Source organism: Antechinus flavipes, chromosome 1, assembly GCF_016432865.1.
Source record: "Antechinus flavipes isolate AdamAnt ecotype Samford, QLD, Australia chromosome 1, AdamAnt_v2, whole genome shotgun sequence".
Lineage (NCBI taxonomy): Eukaryota > Metazoa > Chordata > Mammalia > Dasyuromorphia > Dasyuridae > Antechinus > Antechinus flavipes.
This window is the reverse complement of record NC_067398.1, coordinates 402698499-402725257: the sequence shown is the minus strand read 5'-3', so window position 1 is coordinate 402725257 and position 26759 is coordinate 402698499. Positions and strand designations below refer to the sequence as shown.

Here is a 26759-nt window from a genome sequence, read left to right as displayed (position 1 = left end):
AATGCTGGGAATGAAACTCTGCTTTGTGCCTGCGGGTCTGAGTCACATCAATGCTGTTGCTACTACTGTCTTTTGGTACTACTATACCTTTGTTGGTAAATCACCCAAGGCCTCCCGACTCAGTAATGCCATTTGTGCAGAGGTTACCCTTTCACTTTTCCTTGGGTTTATAACTTGAAATTGGCTAGTTGCCACCTGTTCCTGCTAGTGCCCCAGCAAAGGTCTGGTGGCTCTTCAGTATAGGTTTGTGTCTTGCTATGCTGAGCTAAGCTAGTTAAAAGCATATTGCGACCTTTACTGCATTTCCCAATCAAATCTGGTCAGGTATATTTTCTAGATTTGTTTGGAGGGATTTTATGGAGATTTCAGCCATACAGGTTTCCTACCATTTTAAACATCTTGGCTCTACCTTCCTTTTCAAAATCTTTAAAATTGATTCCTAATTCTATCAAAAATGTTCATTTTCCTGGCTTAACTATTTTTGTCAACTTTGTCAATTTTTTTTGATATTTGTATTTCTCTTTCTGCTGTCTACTTAACCAACTGTTCACATTGCAAATTTTCTGTTCTCTTCTGAGGCTTTTGCCTTCAATCAATGAAAACACCACCTGGATTCCTGTGGTCTTCAGTTTCTAACTCAAGATTTTGTAATCTTTGGCAACACATTCTAGGTTCCTTCTGGCAGTTTCATTTATAACATTATACATTGCCAGTGGGCAGAAGTCATCTGGTTTTGACAGGTCTTGGGAAGATCTCTGTCATTTGCTTGGAATATGTTTCAGAAAGATAACAGATCTCTCTTTTGTCCTTACCAGGCTGACAAATAGCTGCTTCAATATTCCTCAGCAGAGTCCCAAAACAGACAAACAACAATAAACAACAATGAGTCTCTTCTCCCTCTGATCCTACCTGGATGGATAATCTCTTGCTGACACAACATGTGTATTCCCATTATCAGTATTTGAAGCATGACCATCTCCTTATTCCCTAGGAGGTTCATTCCTTCCTCTAATTGGAAAACTTTATGCTAGTTCACTATTTCCAAGTCTTTTGTCCTCTTTCTTTGCCTATTCTTCCCTTTTTAAAACCTTCTTCTTCCACCCTTCAGTCAAGATAGCCCTCTATCTTACCAGATATTTTCATATTAAAGCCCTATATTTATTTTTTTCGTTTTTCCCCAATGTCTCATTTATTTCTAACTCAAATGCAAAAAGAAAAAAGAAAAATCCATAGATAGAGCAGAATACAAAAAGAGGATTCAATATGAAATCAAGAATCTCTTCATTTCACAATATTTACTTTTTTTGAAAAACCATGTAATAAAACTATATTTTCCCAAAGATACCCTCCTTTTCTGCATTTCACTTTGAGATTTCTTTTTTATCTAATCTGCACTTTTTTCTCTCCCCTTTCTTCCCCAAACTAAAGGCCAGCATTAGATATAGATATGTATGTGTATGTGTATACACACACACATATAAATGTATGTCTATATAAATACCTATATACATATAAAATCATATTATACAGGTTTCTATTTATCAGTTTTATTCTCTTTCTCTTCTACTCAACACCATCACATACATAGTTTCCCATTCTAAATCTACTCATTTCTTTCACTGTGCTCTCTGGTTTGTCTGCTACATGAGTAATTAATTAATCTAACATTTATTAAGTTCCCACTCTTTTAAGAATATTTCTCTCCCCCACCCCACCTCATTATCTGCCTCAGTCTCTAATATTTTTTTTCCAGCTTCTCTCTACCTCTTGGTTTCTTTCTCTGTTAACTGCCTCAGTCAGTTTTTATTGCTTCTTGTCTTTTATGACTTGTTGACTATTTCCCATTCCATATTTATTTTCAACTTTTTTTCCTGCTGTCTTTCTCCTGGATCTTCTTTCCAATCTCCATCTCTACTTGTAAAGAAAGCCAGATGGGAGCCAAGATAGCAGAGAATATATAGGACTTTACCTGTGCACCTTCCTGGATTCCCTCAGAATCAACACTAGATCAAGCCTTTGAACAGATTTTGCAGTGACAGAACTCACAAATATTTGAAGTGTAATAAATTTCCAGCATACGATAACTTGGAAGGATTTCAGCAAAGGTCTGTATCCATTGGAAAGGGGGAGGGATGCAGCCCAGCACAGGCTTAGCAAAGGAAAGCCCAGAGTGGAGAGCCCCTGCATGGGAAAATAGCCAAAATACAGCAGTATTAGCTACTCTGCCTGGGTTCAGAAGGCCAATGGATCAGTAGACTAGCTGTGAGACCTTAACACAATGACAAAAGGCAAATGGTAAGCCTCTAAATCCTAGTATAACAGGCAGAACTTGGCCAAGCCCACCCAGCAAGGGGGAAAGCCTGGAGCACTACCTGCCTAGGGCAGTGAGAAGCCCCTGTCATCCTGTGGGACAGGACTTCCTCTTATAGAGGAAGCTAGGGACAATCTCCTCTGTGTCCTAGGAACAGAAGTCAATCTTTAAAAATGATCAAAAAAGCAAAACGAGCTTTGGCTACAGATAGCTATTATGAAGACAGAGAAGAACAGAACTTGAGACACTAGAGGCAAAATGCCTCCAGATGAAGATTTGAAGGGGAATATGAACTGATCTCCAACTTAAAAGGCTCTCTTAGAAGAATTCAATAAGTATCTTAAAAGAGAATTAGAAGAAAACTGGAAAAAGGAAATGAGAGCTCTGGAAAAGGGAATAGAAATAGAAGAAAACAACTTTTAAAAAATGGTAAAATAACAAAAGAAAACACCATGAAAAATAGAATTGGTGAAATGGAAAATGAGAACAAATCCTTTAAAAAAAGAATTTTTGAAATTGGAAAAAAATCCAATGAACAAAACAACTCCATTATTTTTTAATAATAGTTTTTTTATTTTCAAAATATATGCTATGATAGTTTTCAACATTCATCCTTGCAAAATCAAAAATGTTCCAAATTTATTCCCTCCCTTCCTCCCACCCTCTCCTCTAAATGGCAAGTAATCTAATATATGTTAAATGTGCAATTTCTTTCATGTATACTTCCACAATCATCATACTGCACAAGAAAAATCGGATCAAAAAGGGAAAAAAAAATGCGAGCGAGCAAACAAAAAAGATGAAAATACTATGTTGTGACCCATATTCAGTCTGCATGGTCCTTTTTCTGAAGCAGATGGCCCTCTCCATTACAAGTCTATTAGAACTGGCTTGAATCACCTCAGTATTGAAAGGAGTCATGTCTATCAGAGTTGATATTCATATAATCTTGTTACTGTGTACAACATTCTCTTAGTTCTACTCACTTCATGTAAGTCTCTCCAGGCCTCTCTGAAATCACCTTGCTGATTGTTTCTTACAGAACAATAATATTCCAAAACATTCATATGCCATAATTTATTCAGCCATTCTCCAACTGATGGGCATTCACTCAGTTTACAGCTTCTTCCTACCACCAAAAGGGCTGCCACAAACATTTTTGCACATGTGGGTCCCTTTCCCTCTTCTAAGATCTCTTTGGAATATAAGCCCAGTAAATAGATAAAGGCCTAATTTCTTAAAATTATAGAGAATTGACTTAAATTTATAAGAATACAATTCCTTCTCCAACTGATAAATGGTCAAAAGATATGAAAAGACAATTTCCAGGTGAAGAAATTAAAGCTGGGCTGGTACGATTTGGCCCGATCCAGGCAGAGGTTACCCTTCTGTAGAAGAGGATGAGCCTGACACTGGCAGCTGGGCCCTCTCTGGGGTGGAGCCCTCATCTTATCTGGAAAGGAGAGAAATGGGACCAAAAAAGGGTTTGTATGGACTACCCTTTCACTGTCCTGGCCACTAATGGAGCTAGATTTGTGGCCAAAGGTTCCCAATAAGAAGAAATAAGCTAATTGTCTATAAGACCAAAAACTTTAAAAGGGTATCAAATTAAGTGATGAGGGATAAAAAAAGTAGGGGATAAAAGAGAGTCCCCACCTTTAAGAAGTTCACAATTTAATGGGAGAAGACAATGAACAAACAAAGGAAACTTTATACAAAAGAAATAGGAAAGTATATAACCTAGGAAGACACTGGAATCAAGAGAGGTTGAGAAAAGGCTTCCTGTAGGTGGAATTTTAGTTGGGCTTAAAAGAAACCAGAAAAACCAGTAGGCTAAGAATACCTAACCCTTTCCTACCTTGCCAGTCTTCTTACTCCTTACCCTATCTTCTTCCCACACAATTTTTGATCAGTGACACTAGCCTTCTTGCTGGTCCAGGAAGATGCTCCACTTCTTAGTTGCAGGAATTTTTTGTCCACCATGGCTGGAATGCATCTCAGCCTACAATCTCTCAGGTTTGAAGCTTAGATGTTGCCAGTGACTCGCACTTTCTCTCAGCTCCTGTATTCAATCTGTGACCTTTTGATTTTACTTCTGCAACATCTATCACTCATCCATCTCTGATGCCATCACCTTAATGCAGGACTTCATCATTTCACACCTGAACTATTGAAATAGCCTGTAGGTGGATCTATCTGCCACAAGTCTCTCTCCACTCCAATCCATCCTCCATTCAACCACTAAAGTAATTTTCCTGAAGACCAGGTTCGACTGGGATTTTCTTTCCTTTTTTTGCTCCAATTTCTTTTTTATTATTATTATTATAGCTTTTTATTTACAAAACACATGCATGTGTAATTTTTCCAATATTGACCCTTGCAAAACCTTTTGTTCCAAATTTTCTCTACAAAGTCTCTCCAGGACTCTCTAAAATCATCCTCCTGATCATTTTTTACAAAACAATAGTATTCCATAATATTCATATACCATAATTTTTTTCAGCCATTCTCCAATTGATGGATATCCATTCAGTTTCCAGTTTCTAGCCACTACAAAAAGGGCTGCCATAAACATTTTGGCACATGTGGGTCCCTTTCCCACCTTTAAGATCTCGTTGAGATATAAGCTAAATAGTAACACTGCTGGATCAAAGGGTATGCACAGTTTGATAACTCTTAGAACATAGTTTCAAATTGTTCTCCAGAATGGTTGATCCATTCACAGTCCTACCAATAATATATCAGTGACCCATCAACTGGGATTTTCTATTTGATACTAGAGGTGATAGCTTCTGGTGTTTACTGAGTAGGGGAGTGACATAAGAACTTCTGGTAAAAATAGCAAGTAGTTTGAATGAAATTGGGTTTAGACCAACACCTTGCACCATATACTGTATCAAGTTCCAAATAGATATATGACCAAATATTTTTCAAATCACTTCATAAAAAAACTTTAAGAGAACCAAAGGGGTTAAGATGCCCGGTGGAGTTGATAGCTAGGAGGAATTCTTATCAAAGGATAGAAGTGATTATAAACGACAACATAGACCATTTTGATTACATAAAACTAAAACACAAATGTCTGAACTAAATCAATGCAGCTACAGACTAGATGATTGCATGAAAGGATGGGGTAGGGGGACCTTTGTATCACATAGGACTGGAATATGTAAGATATATACATAAATATATAAGACCATTTCTTAGTAGCTAATAGTCAAATTCTATTAACAGTTTTCAAAAGAATTGCAAAATGTTAGCCATCATGTGAAAGACTGCTTCAAATTAATAATAAGTAAAATGAAAAATAAAATGAAGTTTTACTTCATATCTCAATTAGTAGAGATGATAAAAGATAGACATTGTCTGAGAAGTTGCAGGAAAATAGACACATTATTATTAGTAGCATTATGAATTGTTCCAACAATTCAGGAAAACAACTATAAGAATATGGGAGAGATATATAAAAATGTTTACAGCTGCAAGGAACTGGAAACTGAGTGGATACCCATCAATTGGGGAATGGCTGAATAAATTATGGAATATGAATGTTACGGAATAGTATTGTTCTATAAGAAACGATGAGCAGGATGATTTCAAAAAGGCCTGGAGAGACTTTTATGAACTGATGCTAAGTGAAATGAGGAGAACCAAGAGGACATTGTACACAGAAACAAGAAGACTATATGATGATCAATTCTGATGGACTTGACTTCTTTCAACACTGAGATGATTCGGGCCAATTCCAATAGTCTTGCGGTGAAGAAAGCCATCTTCACACAGAAAAGGGACCGTGTAGACTGAGTATGGATCACAACATAGTATTTTCATCTTTTTTATTGTTTGCTTGTTTTTGTTTTCTTAATTTTTCCCTTTTGATCTGATTTTTCTTGTGCAGAATGATAATTGTGGAAATATGTATAGAAAAATTGCACATGTTTAACATATATGGGATTACTTGCTGTCTGAGGGAAAGGATGGGGAAAGGCAGGGAGAAAAAATTTCAACAAGGTTAAAAACACACATTGATAATTTTTAACATTCACCCTTGCAAATCTTGTATTCCAAAATTCTTTTCTCCCTCCCTTCTCCCTCACCCTCTCCCCTAGACAATAAATAATCCCATATATGTTAAACATGTGCAATTCTTCTATAGGTATTTCCACATTTACCAAGCTGCACAAGAAAAATCAGATCAAAAAAGAAAAAATGCAAGCAAACAACAACAAAAAGAGTGAAAATACTATGTCATGATCTACACTCAATCGCCACAGTCTTCTCTCTGGGTGTAGATGACTCTCTTCATCACAAAATCATTGGAACCAGCCTTAATCATCTCATTGTTAAAAAGAGCCATGTCCATCAGAATTGATAATCATTTAATTTTTATGTATATCTTTTTTATATATTTTATTTTATTTTATAATAACTTTATATTGACAGAATCCATGCCAGGGTAATTTTTTTACAACATTATCCCTTGCACTCACTTCTGTTCCGATTTTTCCCCTCCCTCCATCCACCCCCTCCCCTAGATGGCAAGCAGTCCTATATATGTTAGATATGTTGCAGTATATCCTAGATACAATATATGTTTGCAGAACCGAACAGTTCTCTTGATGCACAGGGAGAATTGGATTCAGAAGGTATAAATAACCCGGGAAGAAAAACAAAAATGCAAATAGTTCACATTCATTTCCCAGTGTTCTTTCTTTGGATGTAGCTGCTTCTGTCCATCATTTATCAATTGAAACTGAATTAGGTCTCTTTGTCAAAGAAATCCACTTCCATCAGAATACATCCTCATACCATATCGTTGTTGAAGTGTATAATAATCTCCTGGTTCTGCTCATTTCACTTAGCATCAGTTCATGTAAGTCTCTCCAAGCCTCTCTGTATTTCTTACAGAACAATAATATTCCATAACATTCATATACCATGATTTACCCAGCCATTCTCCAATTGATGGGCATCCATTCAATTTCCAGTTTCTAGCCACTACAAACAGGGCTGCCACAAACATTTTGGCACATCGGGAAGGTTACCTTCCCTACTTTAAGATCTCTTTAGGAGATAAACCCAGTAGAAACACTGCTGGATCAAATGGTATGCACAGTTTGATAACTTTTTGGGCATAATTCCAGATTTCTCTCCAGAATGGTTGGATTCGTTCACAACTCCACCAACAATGCATCAGTGTCCCAGTTTTCCCACATCCCCTCCAAAATTCATCATTATTTTTTCCTGTCATCTTAGCCAATCTGACAGGTGTGTAGTGGTATCTCAGAGTTGTCTTAATTTGCATTTCTCTGATCAATAGTGATTTGGAACACTCTTTCATATGAGTGGTAATAGTTTCAATTTCATCATCTGAAAATTGTCTGTTCATATCAATTGGAGAATGGCTTGATTTCTTATAGAGTCAGTTCTCTATATATTTTGGAAATGAGGCCTTTATCAGAACCTTTAACTTGAAGATGTTTTCCCAGTTTGTTGCTTCCCTTCTAATCTTGTTTCCATTAGTTTTATTTGTACAAAGGCTTTTTAATTTGATATAATCAAAATTTTCTATTTTGTGATTGGTAATGGTCTCTAGTTCATCTTTGGTCACAAATTTCTTTCTCCTCCACAAGTCTGAGAGATAAACTATCCTATGTTCCTCTAATTTATTTATAATCTCCTTCTTTATGCCTAGATTATGGATCCATTTTGATCTTATCTTGGTATATGGTGTTAAGTGTGGGTCCATGCCTAATTTCTGCCATGCTAATTTCCAGTTATCCCAGAAGTTTTTTATCAAATAATGAATTCTTATCCCAAAAGTTAGGATTTTTGGGTTTGTCAAACACTAGATTGCTATAGTTGACTATTCTGTCTTGTGAACCTAATCTTTTCCACTGATCAACTAATCTATTTCTTAAGCCAATACCAAATGGTTTTGGTGACTGCTGCTTTATAATATAATTTTAGATCAGGTACAGCTAGGCCACCTTCATTTGATTTTTTTTTCATTAATTCCCTTGAGATTCTTGACTTTTTATTGTTCCATATGAATTTTGTTGTTATTTTTTCTAGATCATTAAAATATTTTCTTGGAAGTCTGATTGGTATAGCACTAAATAAATAGATTAGTTTAGGGAGTATTGTCATCTTTATTATATTTGCTCGGCCTATCCAAGAGCACTTAATATTTTTCCAATTATTTAAGTCTGACTTTATTTGTGTGGAAAGTATGTATATCTTTTTAAAATAAAAAGCTAAAAAAAAAAGAATTACGGGAGAAAAGTCACTCAACTGTCCATAATTTTTGACCCAGAAATCTATTAAATAAACAGCCCAACTCAAGTTCAAAATCAGAAAAGGGCCTGTGTGTTTCAAATTACCTAGAGTAGTACTTTTTATCTTAGGGAAAAATAATAATCTGGAAACAAAGTGGTTATTCTTCAATCATGGAATAGCTCAACAAATTTTTGCGTATAATTGTAATGAAATATGATTCTGTAATGACAAATGTTAAGAATTAGAGAAAACATAAGAAGACTTAAATGATCTGTTAAAGAGCAAAATAAACCTAACAAAATATATTGACTACAATAATATAAACAAAAATATTACCAAACGGCAGATTAGGTCTGATGCAGTACAATTGCTAGGCTCAGTAATGGAAAACAGCTCATTAAAAATTCCTTTCTTCTCAGTAGAGTGGTGACAGACTAGAGACATGGAATGTAATATATGTTGTCAGATACAATAAGTATATGGTTCGTTTTGCTGAAATGTTCTTTTTTGTTACAAGTGAGGATTCACTGGTGAAGACAGTATTAAGGGGAAATGAATGTGGTACCAAAAGAAGCCATCCATAATTTTTCTTCATTAAAAACAAAGCAAACAAAAACACTAGAAAAGGATGGAATGAAAATAAGACCTTTTGTCCTGCATTACTGTAGCTACATCCAATTCTTATTCTCTGCTTATTGACAAAGAGCAGTGTTTTAGATTTCTGCTTCTGGTCAGGATTAGCATCTTACAATACTCCTTAGGATTCCACTTTCTCCTGTGTCCTTTGACTATCAGAGACAGAGGAAAGGGAAATGAGAGCTTTGGGCTTTTTTATTTAGATTTACTTATGTTTAAATTTTTTTCTTTATGATAGAAATATTTAATTTCTCATTAAGTATGAGAAAGGGAAATGTTTCCATGGAATTCTTTGATAAGAGATACCTGATGATAACTACTGGGATACACAGGACATCAAAAAATTCTGATGCTTTCTCTAAATTATTAAGCATAAGAATTAAAAGAGACTTTAGACAACATGTAGTTCAACCTCCTTTTATAGATGAAGAAACTGATTTTCAGACACATTCATTAAGGCAGCAAGAGTCTAGCAAATCTAGTGTTCTAATCACTGCATTCTTCCTACCAAAATAATATCACACAAAACAATGATGAATCTCAACCTAAAACTAATCAATGCCCAGATTTCAAATGGGATTTTCAATTATTTTAGTGGAACTGTAGTTTCAATGATAAAGGTACACATCACAATCTACCCATACTTTCTAATAAGATTTTTGTTTATGCCTTTCTATAAATTTGTTATAGTTTATCTACCCAATTCTCTGAAGGTCTTTCTCTATAGTCTCTATATTTTCTGACATTATATATAGTTTTGCTACAGAACCAGCCCATCTCCTTTTCTGATTATACATCTCATGGATGATTATTTTTCCTAACACTTCTTGTACCCATGCTTCTCTCCATTGTCCTTAGAATGAGCTATAATTTTGATTATTCTGAGATTATGGTGTTCCATAATTTACCATTACAGAGTGTAACTAGAAGAATATTTGGTATTTTAAACATGTAACTTTAATCCAAGGGAGTATGTTGGGAGCATTAAAAACATTGTGCCATCTCCAAGACACAACTCATCCTACTATCTTCCTCTCCCTCCATTCTGGACTCAGTTCACTGTCAATCTACAGCACCCCTACTGATGAACCAACTCACTTCATCGCCTGTCTGGAGAAGAAGCATTTTTTAATCCCTTTTTTGGGGGGGGTGAGGGGGTGGTGTGGATTATTTCCTTTAGAGGCCATAGATCTCTCTGGAGAATGTTCTATAACATTGTGGGACTTGATATAAGTAGCCCAATATCATTCACAAAGAAGGAACATCTAGCGGACCCCCCCATCTATATAGCAAGGATCTTCACTGTGTTGTTTTTTTGACATCCTCTGGCAATCTGGTAGAGTGGATGGATCACTTCTAAAAATAATGTTTTAATGCATTACATATATAAGATTCCAAAGAAAACCAATCCTACTGATGGATATGGCTCTTTTCAACAATGAGATGATTGCGGCTAGTTCCAATGATCTTATGATGAAGAGAGCCGTCTTACATCCAGAGAGGACTGTGGAAACTGAATGTGGATCACAACATAACATTTTCACTCTTTTTTGTTGTTTGCTTGCTTTTTTTTTTCTTTCTCATTTTTCTTTCCTTTTTTGATCGGATTTTTCTTGTGCAGCAAGATAATTGTATAAATTATATATATTGGATTTAACATATATTGGATTACATGCCATCTAGGGAAGGGAGTGGAGATGGGGGGGAAATCTGGACCACAAAGTTTTGCAAAGGTCAATGTTGAAAAATATCCATGCGTATGTTTTGAAAATAAAAAGCTTTAATTAAAAAAAGAAAGAAAGCCAATCATACTGAAGTAGTTATCAACATTTTTTTTTTTATATTTACAGACTCTGATTAAGAACCCCTTTGTATCATGAAACATGGCAGTGGCAAATACCTTTGATGGAAAAATTCCAGTTTTATGTCCCCCTTAGTATAGCAAAGTCATGTACATTGTACAAATATGGCATGAACTTAACTTTTCAGAGGAGACACTTTGATGGAGAGTAGTTGCATTTTGTTTAACCAAAATAAATTATGCTTTATGATCAACAAACAATAAACATAGTGAAACCTTATATACGCTAAACAATGATTATAATGTCTAGTCTGCTAAAGGAAATATTTTCTAAAAGCCTGACTTTTCCAACCCATATTATGAGCAAGGATACTACCTTCAATACATCAGATATCCCTTTATCATCCCTTTAACTTCATAAGCTTCTATAAAGGTTCAATTGTTAATATCAGACATTAGGAAAATTAGTTCAAACAGAAATTAATATGTATTCTCAGAGTCCAGCCAAGTAATTCCTGGGTCATTCTATGTTACAGGGAACCTAGTAAGGGCAATTTGAGACTCTTGCTAAAAGATAGATTCCAATTCTCATGATTTTCCCAATTAGCAGCATCTTCATCATCCGAATTATGTAAAATTCTATTTTTTTAAACTTAGCCATTGATAAAATTTCTAGAAGCCCCCAGATCCAAGTAAATTAAAAAAACAAAAAAAGGAATTAACAAGTTACACTGTTTTCAAATCCAATGTTGCATCATCTGTCTACTTTTCATGTGTCTTGGATATACCAAGAGAGGTGCATATGTTTATATGAGCATAGTGAGTGCAGGAACTATTTTCATTTTTGTCTCTGAATCCCAGTTCTTAATATATAGGAAGCGTTAATGTTGTTTTTTCATCTCAGTCATAGCCAACTCTTTGTGATCTCATTTGGGGATTTCTTGGTTAAAATACTGGAGTAGTTTTGTCATTTCCTTCTCTAGTTCATTTGACAGATGAGCAAACTGAGACAAAGTTTGGTGACTTAGCCAAGGTCACACAGCTAGTAAGTATCTATGTTCAGATTTGAACTCAGGAGTATGATCTTTCTGACTCTAGGCCCAGCACTCCAAACACTGTGTCACCTTGTTGTACACTTAATACTTACTGATTTATTACTCAATCAGTTCAAATCTGTCTGCTTACACCTTACCCCAATGTACCCTGCCATTCATTTAACAATACTGGCTTTTTTTGCTGTTCCTTGAATAAGACAACCCATCTTCAATTTATGGACACTTTCATGGGCTTTCCCTTGCGCCTGTAATGCTCTGCCTTCTTATTTCTGCCTCCTACTTTCCTTTTAGTCCAATCTAAAATCTCACCTTTTACAAGCTTTTCTTGATAGCCCTAAATTCTAGTATCTTCTCTTTGTTGATTATCTCCAATTTATCCCATATATATTTTGTTCACAAATAGTTCTTTCATGGTGTCCTCTCTCACTAAAATATGAACTTCTTGAGAGCAGGGACTATCTTTTGTCATTCAATGTATCCCTAGCACCAAGTAGTTCCTAGCACACTACAGATGTTCAATAAATACTGGTTTACTGATTAATTTAATAGGTGAGGGGGTGGTTCAAGGTTGACTGTCAACAAGCTGTAGAAGGGAGGAAGATTTCCCCAGAGTAAGAAGGTAATTGGTGAGAGAAAGAAAAGGCAGAAGAATTTAGTCAAGAGATTAATAAGAGGCCTGGGAATTCTTGGCAGTTTTAAAACTCCTAGTGCAATTCATTTCCTCCATTATCAATAAAATGCTGTTATTGGCCCTTTACAAAATTGTATGTGAAATCCTGTCAAAAGAAGAGTTATGTGTACAGAAGAATGGAATACCATAGCTAACTGTATACACTTGGATTTTACCTCCCTAAAGTGTTTGCTCATTTAAGGACATGGATTTGACACATTTCCAAGGTCCCAGCTCACCAGTCCTAGTCAATTCAATTTCACAAACATTTATTAAGACTAATTCAAACATGGCAATGGATTACTAAAAAGCAAAATGGCAAAACCAAACTAAACAAAAACAAAAGCCAAAAAAAAAAAAAAAAAGAAAAAGAAAAAAGAAAATTGAAGGTTATTATCAGTATCCCTATCCTCAAGAAACTTCTCTAAAGGAGTTTTAATAGAGACTTTGGAAATAATGGGCTACCTTCCCACTCTCTTCCTGGATACAAAGTTGCCCTGGCCCTACTACAAGAAGACTCATAATCAGGGCCATCCTGAATTATGAACCCCAATCAGCAGGTCTCTCAGGTTATGGAAACATGACAGCCCATCCCCAATTGTGGTAGAAGTAGTGCATGATTTGTCCTGATCTTTTGTCCTACCATTGTGAGCTCCAATGTTTTCTCATTTGAAAAATGAGGTACACTACACACCTCTCAGCTTGTCTTAAGATGACAGGAAAAGATTATGATGACTGTTGGAGGGGATGTGGGAAAACTGGGACATTGATACATTGCTGGTGGAACTGTGAAATGATCCACCCATTCTGAAGCAATTTGAATCTATCTTCAAAGGATTATCAAACTGTGCATACCCTTTGATCCAGCAATGTTATGACTGGGTCTGTATCTCAAAGAGGGAAGGGACCCACATGTGCAAACCTGTTTATGGCAGCCCTGTTTGTAGTGGCTAGGAACTAGAAACTGAACAGGTTGTCCATCAGTTGGAGAATGGCTGAGTAAGTTATGGTATATGAATGTTATGGAATATTATTGCTCTATAAGAAATGATGAGCAGGATGATTCGAGAGAGACTAGAGAGACTTACATGAACTGATGCTGATTGTACATGGCAACAAGATTATGGGATGACCAATTCTGATGGATGTGGCTCTTTTCAACAAGGAGGTGATTCAGGACAAAATAAAATCTCTGGGTCAAAAGAGAAAAAAAAAAAAAAAAGGCAGGCTGGTGTGTCCCCCCAGGAAAGGGCATGATCCCATGCCAATCTGGGCTTGGTTACCCAGAGGTTACCCTTCTGTAGAAGAGGACAAGCCTGGCACTGGCAACTGGGCCCTCCCTGGGGTGGAGCCCTCATCTTAACTGGGAAATATATTTATAATTGCACATGTTTAATTAACCTATGTTGGATTACTTACTGTCTAGGGAAGAGGGTTGAAAGGAAGGGAGTGAGAAAATCCTGGAACACAGGGTTTTGCAAGCCTGCATGTCGAAAATTATCTTTTGCATGCATTCTAAAAAAAACAAAAAGCTATTATTAAAAAATTTTAAAGAAAAAAAAAAAGAAAAATGAAGGTTAGTATCAGCATCCCTATCCTCAAGGAAGAAAGTGCAGGGCAAACTGAGATGTACTACATAAATAAAGGTAAGTTATTATATCCAGGGAGAGAACAGCTGGTAGAATCACTTGATTATTTTATATTCAAGACTGTAACAGAAGTCTCACTAAAACACCACTATTCAGGCAAAAAAATACACATTTTATATATTCACTAAGAAACCATAGTCCTAAACTAACTAGAATTCTAATTTAAATGTTTTTTATCTGCTAGCAAGATATTACCAAGTTTCTTGAAATAATGCTATTTAAACATGAAATATTTGGAACTTTCATATCAGTACTTCAAAATCTTGTGCTTCACCAGTACAAGTACTACAATTGTCAACACAGATTGAAAACCCTCCTGAATGTAACTCATGAATTTCTATGGACAAGAAAAAAGAGACAGAAATTTAAAAAGTTATTAGCTGGTGGTCAACAATCTGGTGATGAGTCTCTCTTCTTAGGCTGGCCAATACTCAAAAATTTGTAAAATCTGTCATTTACTATCTTACCCAAATAGACTGCAATATCAAATTTTAAAAAACAATTAATCAGCATGAATTCCAAGAGATTAAAAAAAAATAGTAAAAGGACCTGTAGGTAAAAAAAAGAAAAAAAAAAAACTATAGCAGCTCTTTTCTCAGGGCAAAGAACTGGAAACTGAGGGAATGTCCAACAATTGGGGAATAGATGAATAAATTGTGCTATGTGATTACAATGGAGTATTACTGTTACATGAGAAATGATGAACAGGATGCTCTCAGAAAAACCTGGCCAACATTCCAGGATGATCAGCTGTGAACGACTTTGCTGTTCTCAGCAATACAATGATCCAAGACTACTCTGAAGAACTTATGATGAAAAACTCTATCCATGGCCAGAGAAAGAATTGATTGTGTCTAAATGCAGCCTGAAGCATACTTTTTATTTTTTAATTTATTATTCTTGAGGGGGATTTAAGGAAGAGAGAGATATTTGTTTTCTTTCTCAACATGGCTTTTGCATACTTTCACATGTGCCTTCTCATTTAGGGAGGATGGGGAGAAAAGCAGAAAATCTGAAACTCAAAAGTTTTAAACCCAAATATAAAAAAATATCTGACATTTAACTGAGGAAAAGAAAAACATTAAAAAAAAAAGAAAAACTACTTAAGATCTTTCATAAGTAAGAAAGCACTATATAAGTCCTACCACACCACACTATTCAATCAATAAGGATTTATTAAACACTTACATGTATAAAATACTGTGCTAATGGCTGATAGAAAGTTATTTTATTTCATGAATTTTTTTTTATTTAAATACCAGATCATACTTAGCACTAGCAAAAATATTAGGGATCTGACCATTCTTTTTACAGGCAAGAAAAGTAAGGCCCCACAAAACAAAGAGGATTACCCAAATTAACACAGGTAGTATACAGTAGGAGGACTCAAACCGAGGTCCTGATACCAAATCCTGGATCTAGCCACTATGCCATATTAAACATGCAGTCTTCTAATTTCATTTTATTTAAAACACCAAGAATTCAGACTAAATAACTTCCTTTGCTTTTTCACCAAGAAAAGGAGCTAAGTTAATAGAGGGAATACTCCAAAGATAAAATCATGCAGACTCTGAGGAAAAAATTCAGAATTTTTGATGTCTAAATAGGGACATTTAGAAAAATTTATTAATATTTGATAGAAGAGAAATTATTTTAAATTCCAGAAAACACATTGACTAAAGGATGTAAATGATTATTGAGTAGATGAGGTAGGTACATGAACAACAATTGAATTATAACTTTACTAAAGATTAAAAGAAAAATAGTTCCTTAGGATATGTTTATAATAAATCCCACCCTTATCTGAGTCTGCTTCTCTTAATGTATTATGGAAAATGTATATTTTAAGAGTGAATATTCAAAATAATTTAGGACTTCAATGATAATTTAACTAGCATAAAATTCAAGGCACTTAGATCTGCCTCTTCATGAAAAATGTATAGGAAGATATGAATAAGAATCACACAGGATAAAATGTTATGGTTGTGTTGCAACACAGGAAGTAAGCTTCAGAGCAGAGACTGTTTTCATTTTTGGGTCTTCAACTATTCACAGTGTTTAGAATATGGTAGTGGACAAGCAAGTTCCTTAACTGATTACTTAAGTGGTTGTTGAATCTACATCCAAAGGAATACCTACATTGATGAGATAATAGCTCCACTGAAGTATTTTTTAACATAGAATTTAAATAAAAGCATTATTTTTTTTTATAACTATCAGATTTTTCTAAATAGTTCACATTTTTCAAAATAATCTTTGGCTTCCAAATGGCAACAAAAAACTAATACATATATAAACTACCTTATTTTTTGGCATTAAAAATATAAATATTTTGCACCAGAGAAAACAACTCAAATCTGTGTAACTCCTGTATGTATAAGTTTAATAAAAGATGATGCTTGGTTTTTAAATGCAGATGAAACACAGAAATTCACTAATATTATCCACATGTACAAAACTAGAATACTAACACATTTGCTATAAAAAAAATAGCACCTTTTTAGCTAATGGGACTAAAAAGCCCTTAAAAAGTGTAGCCAGCACATTAGATTACAAACACTGTTTATTCCCACAGTAAAGTTAGTTTTTTTATTACACAGAGAGCCTGAGATTTTACCTGCTAAATTATATAAGCGGGAATTAAAAGGATCCCAAAGCCCATGCCTTGATAATATAAAATGCCAGTCATAAAATGAACGAAAGAAAGGTTTCAACAATCATACATTTTTGGGGAAAAAAAAGATTAATGAGATTTGAAAAGCATTTCCAGATATTACATGCACACTAATATTGATTTTCCTATGGATGAACTTCAAAGCATTATTTTGTATTCTAGATACCTGAGGTTGATAACTCGAAGTAAGAAACTATGTAACAATAGCTTCTTTCTCCCATTTGCACTGTACTGATCTTCCTTCTGTATGAGTGAAACCAGTAGGTGGTCGATGCACAAAAGTATAAGATTAGGAGGGGAGAAGGAAACATGCTGATACAAAGGTCATCAGAGTATGGCATATCAGGCACCAAGCTGCTATTGATTAAAATGTAGTTTACAGTGAGACAAAATGTTCATTGACAACATTGTACAAGGCACAGAGATTCTTTCAGCAGCTCAATTGCTTATGTGAATACCTCTGACCTTTGCAGTCAACTTTGGGGTAGTGAGTCAGTGTGTTGAGAGTTCCCACCATCTGTTCCTCTTACATAACAGTGATCACTGTAAATAGAAAAGCTTTCCAGGTATGCCTGGGTCTTTATCCAATTTCAATTGTGTTATTGTAACTCAATTTACCAAAAAACCTGCTCTCCCTCCTCCCCAAATAAAAAAGACCAGCTCATAGGTTATGACTCACAAGAGGGCAATCAGGAAATGAATTTCAATTAAAAAAAAAAAAGTGATTTACTCAGTATTCCCCCAAATCATTACCCTCTTAACAAGCATCTTCTGTCATCTTCTCCTTATCTCTTCTACTTATTTCAACTTCTGAAGTGACAAAGTTTACAAATGTCTGGGACGATTGCCAGCCAAAAGTATATAGAAGAGCATAACAGATTTACTCTTTTGAATATTTTCCATCTTTGATCTACATAAGAATGGGATTTCTACATTTTATTATTTAGATTTTTCACACACACATTAAAACATGGGACAAAAGGGGGAAGATAAAGAAAACAATTATAGTAGTAAAATCTGGTGGCTCCAGTTCAAACATGAAGTCTAGCATTTGGGAGAAAAAAGCAGTTCATGGCTTCAGAATATTCAACCTCATTACCAAAAGGTACCAAAAGGTATCACAGGATGCTACCCCGTATGCCAAAATACATTTAGGCCTGAGCATCCTACATGCTTGCCACCTCAAATATCATCCATTCTATTAGAATTCCTGGGCCAGAGGGGCATATTAAGAATTCTTTTGTATGGATAAGATAAAAACATTAAAAGGGAACCCAAACCAAAAATTCAGTATAACTATTCTCATAAGGCTTTCATTCACAACACTACTATATACCGAGTGAGAGGAAAAAAATGTACAGATCTGGTCCCAGCCTCTGCAGCTCAGTCCAGTTCAATGGAAGATGTTGGCATTATCTAGGAAACAGAATTTGAGTCAAAGGGTTTTAACTATAAAGTAAACATGGTAGCAGAATCAAGCAGTGACTGCATTGCAGTAGGCAACATCTAAGCAGACTAAAGTCATATAGTAGAGTTTGCATAGTTAATATGTTTAAAGTTCTCTCCTTAACCAAGAACCTCAAATGTTAAGTATTAGATATATTACTTAAATAATAAATTTAAACCAACCTCTCCACCTTAAAAGGGATCATCCAAAATCAAATTATTTACCTATATCTAATAACAGACAAAATAATTATGAGAGAAGAGTGAATCCCTCCAATCACATTCCTACTGGGTCAATACATTCATTTGGACTGTGTCGATAAAGCCATAAAAGTGCAGTGGATTCTCTCATTCCTCTGATGAATACCCCAACTGAGATAGTTCAAAATACCACAGATAGGTTTCCTAATTTCACTTCTTCCTTCTAGGCCTATACAAATAGCCACCATAAGTTGTCATTCACAATCTGAGATAGTCTGTCATGCTTCCCACTAAACCAGCTTAACTATCACCAGCAAATCCACAAATTTGCCTAGCTTCAAACAGGTGTTGCTGTACAACATTGCTCTATTTTTCAAATTAACATGAAAGTAGTATATAACATTATTCCTAGGTAAAATTATAACACTCAGCTTTGAAAACTGGATTTGATTTATTTTCTCATCCCAAGGGAAAAAAAAAATTTGGCAGGAGGAGCTTCCAACATGAGATACATTGAGTGTCCCCACTGGCTATAACAAAATCAAGTTGAGAAAGATCATCTAGTTCAAATCTCCTTTTAAAATATAAGAAAACTGACGTTAAAAGATTTGAGTAGGGTCACATTTAGGGTCACTGATGTAAAGCTGGAAGGGATTTCAGAGGACAGTTAGTCTAAACCTCTAATTTTAGAGAAGGAAACTGAGATGGCTATATTTAGCTTTCGAATAGAGATCTTTATGCACATGTTTACTATCTTCCATATCTATCCTCCCTTTTTCTACTTGGTGGCAGCAAAGAGCGAGTCCAACAATTACAATAACTTAGCCAATCAAGAGTTGTGATTTACCCCAAGTCCACAGTTTGAAAGTCAGAGCTGAGACTTGCCCCTTGTCTTGTTTTTATGACCACACAGCTCTAGAGATCTAAATTAAGTAACAAGTATCTTTCTTCTCAGATTGCCTTCCATTTGTACTGTCTTTTGTGTATACATTTTTTTGCATGTTATCTCCCCGATTAGAATGGAAGTTTCCTGAAGTCAAGGACCATGTTTTTGCCTTCTTTGTATCATCAGCACTTAAAGACACAGTGCCTAGAACAGAGTATAAAAATGAATGTTTGTTGATGGATGTGTTTGAGGAGACTTTGAATGAACAGTAACCCCAAAGAAGGAGGTTACATATCCTAGTAACAATTCCTATGATATTTTCTCCTCCAAAAGAACTTTCTAAAATGCTTTTAATACACCCATTTAAATCTAGTTCTTAAACTTCTATGCTGGGGATTTTGTTTTGGTCCAGAACTGAGAAACCATCATTGTGGAGAACTGCTAATAATGAAGGTCCCTCTACCAATGTAGATCAGCAATTTGTCATTAAGAGTCTTGGAGAGATGCCTGAAAGGGCTGAGATGTTAAGTGACTTGTTCTTTCAAACGGTTAATATGTGTCCAAGGCAAGATTTGAATATGGGTCTTCTGACTTTGAGATCAACACACTTTTCTTATACCATGCTGCCTCTTCTGTTACAGATTGTTTCAAAATACCTTTAAGAAATTTTTCAACCCAATTTTATTCCCTCTGCATTATGTAGAAGAAAATGCCAGCAGTGTAACAAGACTAGGCAGAAAGAGACTTATTTCCAACATCCCAACATTGCATAGACAGGTTACTTCAAAGACTCATTACTAAAAGAAAATTATTTACTCTCTCCTTAAAAAACAAATTACCAATTTATCATGACAAGGGATTTGACTTTGGGATTCTTCCAAATTAATTCCATGATGGCACAATATAAAATATTTTCCTTTTTTGAGAACATAGTTTTACACCAACAGGTGTATTACTCTGAAGGCCTCTGAAATTTATTGCCTTAGAAGGAAGGGGGGAAAAAGCTTATATACAATGTTATTCCTGATAGCAAATATTTAAGTCTTTAGGATATCCCTTTGAGATGTCAAATTCAGCTCAAAGAGGATAAAGATGTCTCTAAGCCACATTTCAAGCCATAAGCCTAACAAGTCTCTCTCTCTCTTTATCACAAACTTGTCTCCTCACATACTCTGACAGGGATATTATAATGCCTGTCATCCTCAGCAATCAGAGTCACCACAGGCCAGTCCTTGGGTGGATCCGTAGGATAAGATGTGATGAATTCCTCAGTGTTATACTTCGATAGTCGATAAACTTGTATGGTGTGATGTACTGCATAGGCAAGAAGAAACATTTCAACCTAGGGTAAAGAGGAAAGAATATTTTTTATAGTAAATTTATAGAATGGAATCTTGAAGCTTAGTGATCAATTATTTCAAACAAATGAAGAAAACAGAAAACCAAAACACCAATCTCTAAATAGCTATATTTGGCTTGGAATATAGCCCTTTATGCTCATATGTTTACTATCTTCCATATCTATCCTCCCTTTTTCTACTTGGTGGCAGCAAAGAGTCCAAAATTACAATAATTTAGTCAATCAAGAGTTGATCATAAATGTGGAAATATGATTAGAAGAACTGCACATGTTTATATTGGATTATTTGCTATCTGGGGGGGGAATGGGGGAAGAGAGCAAAAAAATTGGAACACAAAGTTTTGCAAGAGTGAATGCTGAATGAGGTGACTGATTCATGGCAATCCCCATAGATTTATGACAAAGAGAGCCATCTTTATGCAAAGAGAAGACCATGGGGACTGAATGTGAACCACAACATAGTATTTTTACCTTTGTTGTTGTTTGCTTGCTTGCTTTTTTTTTCTCTCATTTTTTTTTCCTTTTTGATCTGATTTTTCTGATGCAACTTGATAAAAGTGGAAATATGTTTAGAAGAATTGCACATATTTAACATATATTGGATTTCTTGCTGTCTAGAGAAGGAAGGAGGGGGGAAGGAAGGAAAAAAACTTGGAACATAAGATTTTTTGCAAGAGTTAATGTTGTGGAGGAGAAAGAAATTTGTGACCAAAGATGAACTAGAGACCATTACTGATCACAGAATAGAAAATTTCGATTACATCAAATTAAAAAGCCTTTGTACAAATAAAACTAATGCAAACAAGATTAGAAGGGAAGCAACAAACTGGGAAAACATTTTCACAGTTAAAGGTTCTGATAAAGGCCTCATTTCCAAAATATATAGAGAACTGACTCAAATTTATAAGAAATCAAGCCATTCTCCAATCGATAAATGGTCAAAGGATATGAACAGACAATTTTCAGAGGATGAGATTGAAACTATTACCACTCATATGAAAGAGTGTTCCAAATCATTATTGATCAGAGAAATGCAAATTAAGACAACTCTGAGATACCACTACACACCTGTCAGATTGGCTAAGATGACAGGAAAAAATAATGATGAATGTTGGAGGGGATGCGGGAAAACTGGGACACTAATGCATTGTTGGTGGAGTTGTGAACGAATCCAACCATTCTGGAGAGCAATCTGGAATTATGCCCAAAAAATTATCAAAATGTGCATATCCTTTGATCCAGCAGTGTTTCTATTGGGCTTATATCCCAAAGAAATACTAAAGAAGGGAAAGGGACCTGTATGTGCCAAAATGTTTGTAGCAGCCCTGTTTGTAGTGGCTAGAAACTGGAAAATGAATGGATGCCCATCAATTGGAGAATGGCTGGGTAAATTGTGGTATATGAATGTTATGGAATATTATTGTTCTGTAAGAAATGACCAGCAGGATGAATACAGAGAGGCTTGGAGAGACCTTCATGAACTGATGCTAAGTGAAATGAGCAGAACCAGGAGATCATTATACACTTCGACAACGATATTGTATGAGGACATATTTTGATGGAAGTGGATTTCTTTGACAAAGAGACCTGAGTTTCAATTGATAAATGACGGACAAAAGCAGCTACGCCCAAAGAAAGAACACTGGGAAACGAATGTGAACTATCTGCATTTTTGTTTTTCTTCCCGGATTATTTATACCTTCTGAATCCAATTCTCCCTACGCAACAAGAGAACTGTTCGGTTCTGCAAACATATATTGTATCTAGGATATACTGCAACATATCCAACATATAAAGGACTGCCTGCCATCTAGGGGAGGGGGTGGAGGGAGGGAGGGGAAAAAAATCGGAACAGAAATGAGTGTCAATATAATGTAATTATTAAATAAAAAAACTTAAATTAAAAATAAATAAATAAATAAATAAATGAAAAATAAAAAAAATAAAAACAAAAACACAAAAAAAAAAAAAAAGAGTTAATGTTGAAAACTATCTTTGCATGTATTTTGAAAAATAAAAAGCTATTACTATTTAAATAAAAAAGAGTCAATCATTCAAAATCTGTCAAAATTCTAACGGAAGCTTCTCTCCTCAGAAAATACTTAAAAGCTTCCTCCTTTAAAAAAAAAAAAAAAAAGTTCCCCAAGTCCAGCCTACCTTCCAAAGCATTGTAATAGGAGGAAAAAAAATCTGATTGAATTAAATGATACTTGTAGATTAATAAAGAGTTTTCCATATCTGAATTTTTTAAAGAAGAGGATATTTATAAAACTTAAATGAACTACTTAATAAAATGTCAGGCAGAGGTATCAAAAAGAAGTGAAAAATTTCAAACATGATAGAAGAAAATTTTGGGAGTATGTCAGTCTTTCTGGTACTCTAACCCTTGGATCAAAACTATTATGTGTATCTTCTTTTTACAATAATTTCTCTTGTTCTACTTCTAAAGTAAGAGAACATATAAAACCTCCAAGTTTTTTTCAGGACCAGTCCTTTGTGAGCATTAACAGGGTTTATAGAAAGAGGAGGAATGGTCATCATGTCATGGGCAGCTAGGTGGTTCAGTGGATAGAGTGCCAGGATTATAATCAAGAAAACTCATCTTCCTGAGTTCAAATTTAGCCTCAGATACTTCCAAGCTATGTGATCCTGAGAAGTCACTTAATCCAGTTTGCCTTGGTTTCTCATCTTTAAAATGAGCTGAAGAAAGAAACAACAGACCATCCCAGGATTTTGGCCAGGAAAACTCCAAATGGGTCATGAAGAATAGAGTAGAACATGACTAAACAATAAAAGTCATGAGTCTGTATATTTGGTTATTATTAAGGATTGCTCATATTTGGCTGCTGTACAATAAGAAATCATGTTAAACAGAAGCATTATGTGTTTGCCATTAGTGAAGGAAAAGTCTAAAGCTTTACTCAAAACATCTTATAGTAATAATGTTGCTCTTACATTTTTAAAAATTGGTATACTACTTTTGGATTTACTAAATCATTCCATTACTGTCTACACTGAGTTAAAGATATCATCAAATACCAGAAATCAAAAAGTGGTCTAAAAGGATCATGGCAATGTGAGAGGGTGAGTTTGGAGAGATTTTGAACAAACAAGTATGCTTCTTCCGTTCCCAAGTTTTAATTTTAAAGTATGAAAACAATGCCAAAATAGCATATAGTTTTTATAAGCTCTCCTCTCCACTTTACGCCACCCCCAAAAATGTCTAACATCCAGAGGAAGAAATGTATTTTTATTTTAAAAACCAGAGATAATTCATATGAATACCGTTATTTGTGTGCTGATGCTAAACATTGTTTTGTCTAAGCAACAAAACAGAAATGTGTCCTTTTTTTCCCTACTAGCAAGGAATGGTAGTGTGAGAGGTAGTTGTCACCTAAAATGGCAAGCATGAAAACCACCATTCACTCTAGCCACAGTAATGCCCAACACTATCCTGCCATTCAGACTTTTTTCTAGCCAAATACATTTCAATGGGTTTGTGGAGTTCAATGGGTTTGATTACAGGTTTGAACTAAAGATCACTTTATTGGGGTTTTGAATAAATGTCTGACTACCTTTTAAAACAACTGTATTTTCTCAGTATTGCAAACTTATTTTTCTGAATGATAGAAGATAGCTTTTTAAGTTTGCTGATGAGTAATGGTTTATGCCATATCTTGATGTGGTGTGTAGGGCAAAAGATCTGGCAAAAGGATATAAGTGTATTTGGTTTCCGATTAAAGAAGCCAACTTAGCAGAGCAATAAAAAGCTTTTGTGGCCTGCAAGGTGGTGGGGGGGAAAAAACACTACCAGAAGAGGATCAAAATAACCTAAGGTTACATGATCCCAGTTCTTAAAAACAATTTTGACCAGAGAAGATTAAGATATGTATTTCAAGGGCTAAATTTTTATTTGCAACCTGACACTGTCTAATCTATTGATTTTAGAAATACACTAAGAAGCCCATGGTCTGAGATTTTCCAGGGTGATGACAGCTTACCTGCTCCAGGCCACCAGAATGACCCACTTGATTCAAGTGATTTCTCAGCAGCTGAGCAGGGTCGCCTGAGGTGTCCCGAGCAAATAGAAGCACAGAGAAGAAGGGTACTTCCTTTCCCTTCTCTTTATCATCGTATAGTTGAATGGCCTTGCTCAGCATCAGAAATTTCACAGCTTCATAGAGGCTATATTCTTCCTCTTCATTTCGGAAAAGTTCATCACAAGCCACCTGCCTCTCTTCTGCAGTTCTCATTGCAGTCAAACTTGCCCACTACAGGAGAACATAATCACAAGTGAGTCAAGAAACTTCACAGAAATCTACAAACATTCAACATGAGAGGATGGGATCATCATCCTCAGATTCTGATGACAATAAGTGACAAATGAGATGCAGTTAAAAAAGGATATCACCACAAGTTCATAACATCAAGTCAGCATTAAAGCTAGAGCTGATTTTCAGACTGAAAAATTCCAAATGCCAGATGCTGCATTTGGTTGAAACAGGACATTAATGAGAGGAAGTAATAGCAAGCTAATTGAGTCTAAGTAACACTGCTCAGAATCACTGAGACAGCTAGGTGGAGCTCTGAGTCTAGAGTCAAGAAGATCTGAGAGCTCAAATCTGGCTCTGACCTTTATAAGCTTATATGACCTTGAACAAGTATCATTTAGTCTGTGTTCCAGATACCTCAACTATAAAATGGTTGTGAAGACCAAATTAGATATTATTTGTAAAAAGCTCAACACAATGCTTAGCACATAGTAGGTACTTAATAAATTTTTCTTTCCCACTTTTCCTTTTTTTTTTATCTCCTTTCTTTCTAATGCAACAAGACTGAACCAGTCCTACAAATATTTACTAAGCAAACAGAGATACAGAGTACTGTGCTAGATATAGCTAGGGGCATACTCAAGAAAGGTAAGAGAGGATTCAGAGCTCAGAAATATAAACAGGCTCTGAAATACTAGTGACTTGCACATTTAGGCAAAGGAGGATTGAAAGGTCTTTTCCAAAAGTAATTTTTTCATTTTAATTTTCTGGCCTTTGATTAAGTATGAATTAGACAAACAATAACTAAATCTTTATTGAGCACTTACTATACACAAGGCATTCCACTAGGTATTAGATAAAATTCAAGATTTGTTCCTTTGAACTTTTAATAAATAAAAATATTTCTCTAGATTAACATGCTTCAATCAGCGAAGAAGTAAGATGTGTGCATATCTGCTATTAGAAAAAGACTTTGGCATGTATTTGTCTCAAAAATTAAATGAAAATAATAATGGGAGGATATTATAAAGTTGTTTCCCCATCTCTCTGAGAGTAATTCTATATGTTGGCCAGTAACAGGCTCATTTCTTCTCCTCTATTCCCTACCTTACGAGTACATTAAGAGCTTGGCTGTGGCTACTATAGAAACCCTTTGCATGATTGCACATGTATAATCTATATCAAACTGCCTGCATTCTCTAGGAGGTAGAGGAAGGGAGATAATTTGGAATTCAATTTTTTTAAATGCATGTTAACAATTTTTGTTTACCATGTAACTGCAGACAAAATAAAATAATAATTAAATGATTTTTTTTTTTAAATAGGCTGGTCCATAGACAATAAACATGCAATATGTTACTAGATCCGTGCTCAAAGTCTTTTTAAACTGTAGGAGTCTGCTGGAGCTTAGGCTCAGTCAGCAGACTTTGAAAAGTCAAGGTCACTTTCAATGGAGGAATTATTAAGTATCAGAGAAGACAGATACTTCATGTTATTTAACTACGTATGTCTGACCAAGG

General features: G+C 35.2%; 1 protein-coding gene across 1 annotated transcript in view; it reads right to left on the bottom strand.

The window, feature by feature from the left end:
• Positions 1-10984: 10984 nt before the first annotated feature.
• OTULIN (OTU deubiquitinase with linear linkage specificity) overlaps positions 10985-26759 on the bottom strand; it is a 60927-nt gene continuing 45152 nt past the window's right edge. Inside the window, exons 6-7 of the mRNA XM_051969861.1 lie at positions 24970-25239; positions 10985-20950 (exon numbers count right to left, since the gene is read on the bottom strand). Coding sequence (XP_051825821.1) covers positions 20756-20950; positions 24970-25239 — 465 coding nt within the window. The 3' untranslated portion in view covers positions 10985-20755. The remainder of the gene's footprint in view (positions 20951-24969; positions 25240-26759) is intronic.